This window comes from Aspergillus steynii (assembly GCF_002849105.1).
Source record: "Aspergillus steynii IBT 23096 chromosome Unknown P170scaffold_1, whole genome shotgun sequence".
Classification (NCBI taxonomy): Eukaryota; Fungi; Ascomycota; class Eurotiomycetes; order Eurotiales; family Aspergillaceae; genus Aspergillus; species Aspergillus steynii.
The window spans coordinates 1,282,916-1,291,798 of NW_020194398.1; the positions used below are offsets into that span (position 1 = coordinate 1,282,916).

Genomic DNA, 8,883 nt, shown 5'->3' on the forward strand with positions numbered 1-8,883 from the left:
AGAACTGACTGCAGAATATATCAACAGGCCGGCTGGCCCAATGGCAAGGCGCTTGACTACGAATCAAGAGATTGCAGGTTCGACCCCTGCGTCGGTCAGAAGAAGGGGATGTGGTTTAGTGGTATAACGTTCGCTTAGCATGCGAAAGGTCCGGGGTTCGATTCCCCGCCTCTCCATCCTTTCTTCCTTTTTTGCTCATCATTCATTCACATTCTTGTAGGAATGTGGCTGTCTGTCTCTTTATATCTTGTTGGCGTGGATGTGTTCTGTTTTTGCGGTGGGTCTGGATGTGGGCTTGGCATCAACACGCGAGATCCACTATAACCACCAACTAACTATAATCAGTCTAGACCTGGGAGTGAACTCTTTAGTCCCACATCATAAACACATTCTATTGTCATTGGCCTGCTCCTTCAACACTGCTTGTACCCCGCGGCTGTTATCCCGCTCTTTCTGGTTAGCCATCTTCATCCCACTGAAGAGCAGCCGGTTCTCCAGATAATCCAATAGTGTCCTAGAAATCGCCGCCATATATAGATGATCATTTATTCCCTTTTTATAAATAGGCCACCCTGGCCAATACCGTATCCTTCCCCATTCTATTTAATCCCCCTGCACCCTGACACATCTCCTTCTCAACCATAGAACCACCTCCATAACCCAACCCAACACCATGATCTCCAACGTCAACGAATCCGACAACCTCGCGCGCATGCAACGCGGCGAGCTCTACTACGCCTTCTCGCCAGACCTCGTCGCCGCACGCAAACGCTGCGCCCGCATCGTCAACAAGCTCAACAACGCCTCGGACCCGACCCGTCGCGAAATGGCCGAATTCTGGCGCCAGATCACCAACGACCCAGCACCGCTGCCCTCGCCCTTCTCACCCAACCCGTCCGACGAAGCCGAAGACGCCACCCTGCACGCCTACCCGTGGATCGAGCGCCCCATCGCCATCGACTACGGCACCAACATCAAAGTCGGCAGCAACGTGTTTATTAACTTCAACTGCACGTTTCTGGACACGTGCCTGGTGACGATCGGGTCGAGGGTACTGGTGGGCCCGAATGTGTCGTTTTATAGCGGTACGCATCCGGTGGATCCGTACGTGAGGAATGGCACGAGTGGGCCGGAGTCGGGGCGGCCGATTAGCATCGGCGATGATTGTTGGATTGCCGGGCATGTGGTTATTTTGCCGGGGGTGACGATTGGGGAGGGGTGTACCGTGGGGGCGGGAAGTGTGGTTACGAAGGTGGGTATTCTGATTTTATGTTGGATTGAGACAGATAGCTCACTTGTGGGACTAGGATGTTCCGCCGTTTCATGTTGTCGCGGGGAATCCAGCGAGGATTCTGCGCAAGATTGAGCCGGGGCCTAGGCCGCAGGGTTTGGAGAGGCAGGAGGAGACCAATGCGAATGGAGCTAATGAATTGGAGACAGAGCCTTGATCTGGGAGCAGTTAGAGAACTCTCTTATGTAACAGAATTGAGGTGAGGCTATGGTATAGATCTAGTGATAGACTTACGACTATGTACATGGCGACAATTGAGAACAGACGAGAAAAACAACCTTCTCTACCCATAACTACACTCTATTCTATCTACAAACTTTCCCGCCCTCACCGCACAATCCCTCGCCTCCTCCTTAAAGTCCATAATCCAACCTATCATAAAAACATCATGCGGCACCTTATCCGCCACCACGAGTTCCACTCCCGGCTCAAACTCCCTATCTACATACTCCCCCAACACCTCCACCAACCTCTCATGCTCATGGAACAAAACCTCCCGATTCCCGGTCCCCACCAGCACCGGACAAGGCACACGGAACGGATGCCACAACGGCGCCAAATATCGCTCCACGGGCTCCGTGATCTCCAAATCGCCGAGAAACGACCGTGCCCCCCACGCAGGGAACGAACCGGGAATGTACTCCGTTTTGTAATTCTCGCTGCGCGTCCATGCACTGGCGTTCACGGCCGCGGGGACATCGCACCAGGGAGACCAGAGCCAGGCGCATTTCGGGACGGGGAGGAAGTCTGTGTTGTTGAATTCGTTGATGTAGCGCAGTAATGCTAGGGCGAGGTGTGCACCTGAACTGTCGCCGCTTAGGATTATTTGCGATGCAGGGATGCGCAGTGTATGTAGAAGATAGAAATACGATGTGATAGCGTCTTGGAGTTGTGCGGGGAAGCGGCTATGATGGTGCGTGGCAAGGCGGTACTGCGGGCAAAGAATGAATCGGGTGGGTGTATACTCGAGGAAGGACTTGGCGAGAAACCCGCATGACGAGGTCCGGCCGTCGCCGAGAATATACGAGCCCCCGTGGAAGTGCAGGACGACGTGTTGGTTCTCCCTGAGCGAGGTCTGCGGCGTATAGGGCTCGGGATACCACGTGCCGCCGATTCGGTCCGGTTTGATATGCTTGTCGGTTGCGACGCCGGAGTAGAGGTCCGGTGTGGCGGGATCAATGACCACGAAACGGGTTGATTCATGATGTGGTTTTAGTGATAAAGGCCATTTGATGCGCAGGGTTGTGAAGGTGCGTAGGAATGCCTTAAGGAATGAGGCTGCTGCGACTTGTTGGTAGGACCAGCCGTGATGGTTCCTGGGTGGGTATTAGCAGATGCCAAGAGGGAGATCAGTGGGACACTGACCGTGAGGGTGACATGGAGGCGACCGGGTATGATTTCAGCTCAGCACTAGAGAGTTGTAAGGCTGAAGAGGTTCATGCTGGGATTGGGGTGAAGTATATTAATTGGAAGCTCGAGCGATCCAGGCCAAGCTTTGCAGGCAGTCCTGGATTGAGCCAATGAGAGTGACCAGAGTCACTGTGACGTCATATACCAATACCGGTGCCTACAGCCTATCCTCGTTTCCCCCAACCGACTGAATTGCATCTTGGGTCCAGGGCCAGTCCGCAGATGATATCATACGAGCAACGTTGGAGTATTCTGGGTCTGCACGGACCATATTTTCATCACAACATCTGTATCTTCAGGAACTATACCTAGACCGACCATAATTCCTTCAATTCCGCCAATCAAGATCCACAGAACCCCAAACAATCATGAACCGCAATCCTCCATATATTGCCGTGGTATCTTGGCAGTGGGGCTTATCCCGACGATCTTCGTATTCAGCCGGGAGCCTTGCTCCTGAAGACAATTTCATGCGAACACTTTCTCCGAATGATCCGAATAAACCATGGGCTCGTCAGTCTCTCAAGAAAGACCCCCTAGCCCTAAAAGACCTCCGTTGATTAAGTCAGAGCCTTCATTCCTCGCCGATCTTCCACTCACTAACGAGCCACAAGGGTTCCTATTTTTGGCGCTGAAAAATGTACCAAATCAACGCCACAGAGCCACATGAGGCTCTTTCTACTACTTTTACTTCTCTCGTACTGATTGATTGATAGCGGGGAAAACTTCCTTGCTCTTACGGTTCAAAGAAAACAAGTTCGACGTCTCAGTCCCGGAGACAGTCGCGGCTGATTTGAATCTCCTGGTAAACTGCCTCATCAATCCTGCTTTTGTCACTCCACTAAAGCACCTATGCAGACCGTATCATCAGGGGAACAAGCAGTCCGACATGCGATAATGGACTGCTCGGGTAAAGAACGATACTGGATGATGGTCCCTGCCTTTGCCCGAGACGCAGTGGTTATTGTGGTAGTTTACGACATCACAAGCGAAAGTTCATTGACTAGAACTTTGCGGATGATTGAGGACCAGGCCTACCAGGCTACAGTAAAGTCGACAATTTTCCTAGTGGGGAATAAAGGGGATCTCAAAGACGGATGTGAAATGGCCGGTTCCAAGGGCGAGGAAGTTGCAAAGAACAAAGGATATGTGTTTATCGAGACGAGTGCTATGACGGGGCAGAATGTTCGATGGTTATTCGAGGAGATTTCTCGACGATATCTACAGAGGGACGACGGAGAAGAAAACAGCGAGAACAGGTCTGAATCAATTAATTAACCTTAGTGCCGGGAGGGGGCTGTGCTTGAATGAACACAGTAGCCTTACGATTTAGATCGCTGCAAGCCAATCATTCTTGGCAAGTGTTGGTTCGCTCAATTCGCCGACAGTATAAATTAAAAAGCTTATCACGGATCACTGAGCCCACAATATAACATCGCAATTCACACACAACCAGCATCATGACGACAATCGCCCTATTACCCGGAGCCTGGATCTCTCCGTACTTCTACCAACCATTTTCCGATGCCCTCGCCTCCGCTGGATTTCTCGTTCATCAGGCTAGCTATCCGTCTCTGAACCCCGCCAATGCATCCACTGCCGACTGCGACGCCGATGCACAGGTCATCACCAAAACCTTACGCATCTTAGTCGAAGACCAAGGCAAAGACGTAGTGGTCCTGATGCATTCCTACGCCGGAATGCCCGGAGCCGCTGCAGCCACAGGACTGGCGAAGTCTCGGCGGTCGCAACAGGGCAAATCTGGCGGCGTTATCGGGTTGATCTTCATAGGCGCCTTTGTTGTGCCGGAGGGATTGAGCTGTGCGGGACTGCAGGGTGGAAATCTCCCTCCGTGGATTTTACTCGACAAGGTAGGTCCACATCTATCTTTTTCTACTGCATGATAAATCGCAGTTGGATTAATCACAAGCAGCCGTCGCGTGATTTAAACATCCCCGATGACCCGATCGGCAATTTCGCAGGCGATGTCGACCCGGATTTAGTGAAGGACCTCGAGGCCAGTACCCTGCCGCACTCAAGTCTTGCTTTCAATTCTCCACAGCCGCATCCTGCATGGGCTGATGCGGATTTTAAGCATCGGTTAGCGTTCATTGTGACTGCGGAAGATCGAGCCGTGCCGAAGGAGGCGCAGTATGGCATGATGGCTGCTAGTCAGCAGGAATGGATTGTCAAGGAGATGGCGAGTAGTCATTGCGGGCCGTTTCTGAATAGAATTGATGAGACGATAGTCTTGTTGAAAGATCTAGTAGAGGGGTTTTCTGGGGAGATATAATGCTATTTCACAGAGCAATATGAGTGTCTTGGAACTCTCATTACAAATCGTATCGTGCAGTGGAAGGAGGCTGGAAGGCTTCGAACAATCAAAGAATTTGTTACCTTGAGTATCTCAATTATTAATCAGCTCAGAAACTGTAGGACTCTTGAGGAATCCACAGACTAACGATTGCGTCAATATCTCGGTATAGTACTATCTCCGTGACGGAGATAAGCGGCGTTAACACCAGACGAGGCGAAGTATACATCATTAGAGACAAGTATAAATATCTACATTCCAAGCATCTATTATTCCAGTAGAGAACAAATATCTCTCCAGTGACAATCAAACCATCACAATGACCACCATTCCCAACCTCCCACCCTCCCTCTCGCCCGCCCTAACCGGCCGCGAAGCCATCTCCGATGCAGTGTTCCGCTTCGTCCAAGCCCTAGACACTAGCGACCTAGCTCTCTTCGACTCCGTCTTCATGCCGGAATCTACATTCGAAATCAACGGCCGACTCATCGAAGGCCTACCGGCCCTCCATACCGACTGCTTTGAAGCGATTTCGAAGCTGGATACAACGCACTTCGTCACTAACATCCGGATCAATATTGCGGATAGCGCCACTGAAGCCTCATTGACTGCGTCGGCGCTGTCGCAGCATTATGGTGGTGGAAAGGGGATGCAGCCGGATCAGAAGAGATTGTTAGTGGGGTCTTTGTATTATGTTGATCTTGTGAAGGATTCTGGGGATGAGAATGGTTTGTGGAAGATCAAGGCGTTCAATATGAATTCGACGTGGGCTGAGGGGGACTGGGGGGTTCTGAGGGGGGAATAGAGGTAACTGATTGATTTCAGATGAGGAGATGATGATGGAAGGGGTATTAGAGTCTCATTGGCTGTGATGATTGTACTGGAAGTGTACTGAATCTCGCGCTATATGCTAGTGTCATTTTCCAAAATGCTTAGCAAGTATCCTTATGGAGCCATTCCTTAACCATCGCCTCAAAGTCAGCTTTATACAACCAGCCCAAATCGAACTTCCCGCCAGTTTCCACTTTATCCAGGACTCCCTGCGTCGGCATTCTTCGCTTGTCAATCTGCCCATTGAGTTCCAGTATCTTGTCGACTCTCTCCTGCCGACCTCGCTGCCAGGCCTTCAGCGTCTTATCAAGTGACGACTCGTCTAACTTAGCCAAGATCAACGAATACGTATACACATCTTCAAAAGCCTGATTAACACCCTGCCCAGAAGTCGGCGGGATAGCATGCGCCGCATCACCCAGTATAACCACCCGCGAATGTTCAGAATTCCACCTTTCCAGCTTCGGCACCACGTAGAACGGCCATAGATTGATCTTGGAGGGCGAAATATCCGAGACGGCATTCTGCACGATTTCCGGGAACTCATCCGCAGCTTCACGGAGGAAGTCCACGCACCAGTCTGTATCGTTCATCAGTGCGTTCCAGCCAGCCCGATCTAGCTCCGGCGCACGCTTCTGTCGCCCAATCAGCACCTCCGAGCCGTCTTTCTTCTGGGGCGCGATGACGAAGGCCCCGTGCTGAGGGTTCATGATCGTCACCGGTAGCTGGTACCCGTCAGGGACTTGTAGATTGGCCGTCGATACGGCAGCAGTCACGCCCATCATGCTGGTGAATAGCGGCTCCAGGTCGGGATAGAGGTACTTGCGAACGCGCGAGTGGATACCGTCCGCTCCGACGAGACAGGTTACGGTCTCGGTGGTTCCGTCGGCGAATGACCAAGTAACGGAGGTGGGTGTCTCCGAGACAATCTCCTGTAATTTTCTGTTGTATTGAATAGGGATGTTGAATTCTTGGACTAGGGCTGAGAGCTGCGAGATGAGGATGTGCCGGTAGATGCGCATGCCGCGGTATCCGTATTTTTCTGTGCCGCCGAATTCATACACGTCGACAGGTTCGTTGCTGACAGAGCGGAAATGCAGCTCGTCGAAATCGTATCCGTCAGCGCGGATCCGGTCGTAGATGCCCAGCGTGTCGAGGATGCGAAGGGCGTTTGGAGAAAGCATGATGGCTCCGCCGATGTCGAGGGGAGCGGATCGTGCCTCGTATATGGTGCAGGGAATGGACTGCTTGTGCAGTGCAAGGGCGAGCGTGAGACCTGAGAGGCCTGCTCCGATGATGGCGACGTTGTGAATAGAAGACATGGTTATAGTAGAAAGTTCGGAGGAGAATCGGTGGGTGGGCTTTTGGTTTGCGGGAGTTCGGGATTGGCAGTGTGATTGAAGTTGGATGGGTTTTGAGGAATTACTTAGCGCTTTTATAAACATTGCGAATGACATTTTGGGAATAGACATGAGCCTGAGAATTACATAGATCCATGTCAAATGCTGACAGCCCCAAATCCGGAGGGTGATCTCCCTGTTCGGATCCGAATAGCACTCGGATCCGGGGTTCGGCTCCGGACTATTGCGCAGCCATCAACCCGAGCTGGACTATATAGATTCGAATATAAATCGCGGCGATTCCCAGCATAAGGATTTCACTCATCAGCTTCAATCACATTCCATACTATTATATCAAACATTCAATCAATCCTTTCACAATTTTCCTCCTGCGCTTCTTTTGACTTCAAGTATCATCCTCGACATGCGTGTTCTCGTTATCGGCGGCAGTGGACGCACTGGAAAGCTGACCATTACTGAGCTCATTAATAGAGGTAGGCTTATACTGTATAATATCCCAAATAAACTAACAACCAGCAGGACACCAAACCACCACCCTCGCTAGAAACCCGTCCGCAATGGACAACCTTTCGGGTTTGAACGTCATCAAAGGTACCCTAGACTCAATCTTCTATCTCACCTTAAACCTATACTTATTCGATTACAGGCACACCCACAGAGCTCGCAGACGTTCGATCTGCCTTCAACCACGCCATCCCGGACGCCGTCATCGTCACACTAAACGCCCCCAGAGCAACAGACAGCCCCTTCGCAGCTCCCGTCTCAGACCCTCGCCTCATGACAATCTGCAACGAGAACGTGGCCACGGCGATGAAAGAGTACGGCGTGCGCAAGGTTGTTATTCTGCAGGCATTTGGCGTGGCTGAGTCGTGGTCGAACATGCCGTGCCTCCTGCGCCTGCTTATGAGCAAATCCAATATGATCTACCAATACAACGACCACAATGAGACCGACCGCCTTATTCGGGCCAGTGGATTGACTTACGTCTTTGTTCGTCCTTCTCGGCTGGTGGAGACCGACGAGGAGAAGGTAACGGTGTGGCCGAATCATGGAAAGGGTGTCTCCATGATGGCGAGTACTAGTCGGGTGAGCGTTGCGCGGTGGCTGGTCGATGCAATGGAGACTGATAAATGGGATTGTATGGCTCCGGTGATCACTAATTGAGCGGATGCAATGTCAAGGACTCGGGTGATGGAGGTGGTGTTGTGGAGTTGTAAAAGGCGCCCGGGTACTCGACGTTCTCCCACACGGCCAAAAAGACCAACATGGAACTCCTACGGAGTTCCAATACCCAACCCGCCATATATAGTGCCATACACAACTGGGAGGATCTCACCCGCCTGACCGCCATCGCAGTCCTCATAGCGCCGGTGACGGGAGTTATATATTGATTATTTTTTAATATACATATAGTCTAGAACATTTTGGTTTCTTTGCTCATGCTTATACGCCACGATTTATAGTCTTATCATATTGTTTAAAAAAAATATCCGACGGGGGAGAACACATTGCTTTAGCCATACAACAACAGTATATAATCGTGAAATACATTGACAATGACCACAGAATAGGTAAAAAGTGTTATAGGACCACTGGAATTAATGACACTAAGGTAGAAGATTATACGCTATATGAGAAGAGTTTAAACTCACAGACGAACTCTACACATGTGCTCT

The 8,883-nt window shown here is 51.0% G+C and overlaps 7 protein-coding genes and 2 non-coding genes across 9 annotated transcripts; 7 read left to right on the forward strand and 2 right to left on the reverse strand.

The window, feature by feature from the left end:
* Positions 1 to 26: 26 nt before the first annotated feature.
* On the forward strand, positions 27 to 98 carry P170DRAFT_t8. The gene has a single exon. It is a non-coding gene; the product is annotated as a tRNA-Arg (tRNA).
* A 6-nt stretch (positions 99 to 104) lies between these two features.
* P170DRAFT_t9 lies at positions 105 to 176 on the forward strand. Its single transcript has one exon. It is a non-coding gene; the product is annotated as a tRNA-Ala (tRNA).
* A 219-nt stretch (positions 177 to 395) lies between these two features.
* P170DRAFT_482382 (sugar O-acetyltransferase) lies at positions 396 to 1,560 on the forward strand. Its single transcript, XM_024853883.1, has 2 exons — positions 396 to 456; positions 519 to 1,560. The coding sequence occupies exon 2, from the start codon at positions 674 to 676 to the stop codon at positions 1,364 to 1,366; it is 693 nt and encodes a 230-aa protein (XP_024709350.1). The 5' UTR covers positions 396 to 456; positions 519 to 673; the 3' UTR covers positions 1,367 to 1,560.
* Positions 1,561 to 1,574: 14 nt separating this feature from the next.
* P170DRAFT_442215 (alpha/beta-hydrolase) lies at positions 1,575 to 2,670 on the reverse strand (the record flags this gene model as incomplete). Its single annotated transcript, XM_024850449.1, has 2 exons — positions 1,575 to 2,607; positions 2,657 to 2,670. The coding sequence occupies 2 exons, from the start codon at positions 2,668 to 2,670 to the stop codon at positions 1,575 to 1,577; spliced, it is 1,047 nt and encodes a 348-aa protein (XP_024709351.1).
* A 510-nt stretch (positions 2,671 to 3,180) lies between these two features.
* P170DRAFT_7553 (Rab family GTPase) lies at positions 3,181 to 3,992 on the forward strand. Its single transcript, XM_024855368.1, has 4 exons — positions 3,181 to 3,265; positions 3,316 to 3,341; positions 3,418 to 3,506; positions 3,560 to 3,992. The coding sequence occupies exons 1-4, from the start codon at positions 3,207 to 3,209 to the stop codon at positions 3,977 to 3,979; spliced, it is 594 nt and encodes a 197-aa protein (XP_024709352.1). The 5' UTR covers positions 3,181 to 3,206; the 3' UTR covers positions 3,980 to 3,992.
* A 156-nt stretch (positions 3,993 to 4,148) lies between these two features.
* Positions 4,149 to 5,018, forward strand: P170DRAFT_460298 (alpha/beta hydrolase). Its single transcript, XM_024851928.1, has 2 exons — positions 4,149 to 4,572; positions 4,635 to 5,018. Exons 1-2 carry the CDS (start codon positions 4,162 to 4,164, stop codon positions 4,992 to 4,994), a joined length of 771 nt encoding a protein of 256 aa, XP_024709353.1. The 5' UTR covers positions 4,149 to 4,161; the 3' UTR covers positions 4,995 to 5,018.
* A 316-nt stretch (positions 5,019 to 5,334) lies between these two features.
* Positions 5,335 to 5,820, forward strand: P170DRAFT_504876 (nuclear transport factor 2 family protein; the record flags this gene model as incomplete). The annotated part of the gene is made up of 1 exon (XM_024854245.1): positions 5,335 to 5,820. One exon carries the CDS (start codon positions 5,335 to 5,337, stop codon positions 5,818 to 5,820), a length of 486 nt encoding a protein of 161 aa, XP_024709354.1.
* Positions 5,821 to 5,915: 95 nt separating this feature from the next.
* P170DRAFT_431739 (FAD-dependent oxidoreductase) lies at positions 5,916 to 7,230 on the reverse strand. Its single transcript, XM_024848107.1, has one exon. The coding sequence runs from the start codon at positions 7,166 to 7,168 to the stop codon at positions 5,948 to 5,950; it is 1,221 nt and encodes a 406-aa protein (XP_024709355.1). The 5' UTR covers positions 7,169 to 7,230; the 3' UTR covers positions 5,916 to 5,947.
* A 279-nt stretch (positions 7,231 to 7,509) lies between these two features.
* P170DRAFT_397065 (putative TrkA-N domain dehydrogenase) lies at positions 7,510 to 8,625 on the forward strand. The gene is made up of 3 exons (XM_024846156.1): positions 7,510 to 7,680; positions 7,727 to 7,798; positions 7,854 to 8,625. The coding sequence occupies exons 1-3, from the start codon at positions 7,611 to 7,613 to the stop codon at positions 8,369 to 8,371; spliced, it is 660 nt and encodes a 219-aa protein (XP_024709356.1). The 5' UTR covers positions 7,510 to 7,610; the 3' UTR covers positions 8,372 to 8,625.
* The last annotated feature ends 258 nt before the right edge of the window (positions 8,626 to 8,883 follow it).

Excerpts from the sequence above, each read along its gene's own strand:
- P170DRAFT_482382 (XM_024853883.1), top strand. The coding sequence starts at position 674 with ATGATCTCCAACGTCAACGAATCCGACAACCTCGCGCGCATGCAACGC.
- P170DRAFT_397065 (XM_024846156.1), top strand. The coding sequence starts at position 7,611 with ATGCGTGTTCTCGTTATCGGCGGCAGTGGACGCACTGGAAAGCTGACC. Across the intron at positions 7,681-7,726 it reads TACTGAGCTCATTAATAGAG|GACACCAAACCACCACCCTC; the intron begins GTAGGCTTATAC and ends AACAACCAGCAG. Across the intron at positions 7,799-7,853 it reads GGGTTTGAACGTCATCAAAG|GCACACCCACAGAGCTCGCA; the intron begins GTACCCTAGACT and ends ATTCGATTACAG.
- P170DRAFT_460298 (XM_024851928.1), top strand. The coding sequence starts at position 4,162 with ATGACGACAATCGCCCTATTACCCGGAGCCTGGATCTCTCCGTACTTC. Across the intron at positions 4,573-4,634 it reads CGTGGATTTTACTCGACAAG|CCGTCGCGTGATTTAAACAT; the intron begins GTAGGTCCACAT and ends AATCACAAGCAG.
- P170DRAFT_431739 (XM_024848107.1), bottom strand. The coding sequence starts at position 7,168 with ATGTCTTCTATTCACAACGTCGCCATCATCGGAGCAGGCCTCTCAGGT.
- P170DRAFT_7553 (XM_024855368.1), top strand. The coding sequence starts at position 3,207 with ATGGGCTCGTCAGTCTCTCAAGAAAGACCCCCTAGCCCTAAAAGACCT. Across the intron at positions 3,266-3,315 it reads AAAAGACCTCCGTTGATTAA|GGTTCCTATTTTTGGCGCTG; the intron begins GTCAGAGCCTTC and ends ACGAGCCACAAG. Across the intron at positions 3,342-3,417 it reads TATTTTTGGCGCTGAAAAAT|CGGGGAAAACTTCCTTGCTC; the intron begins GTACCAAATCAA and ends ATTGATTGATAG.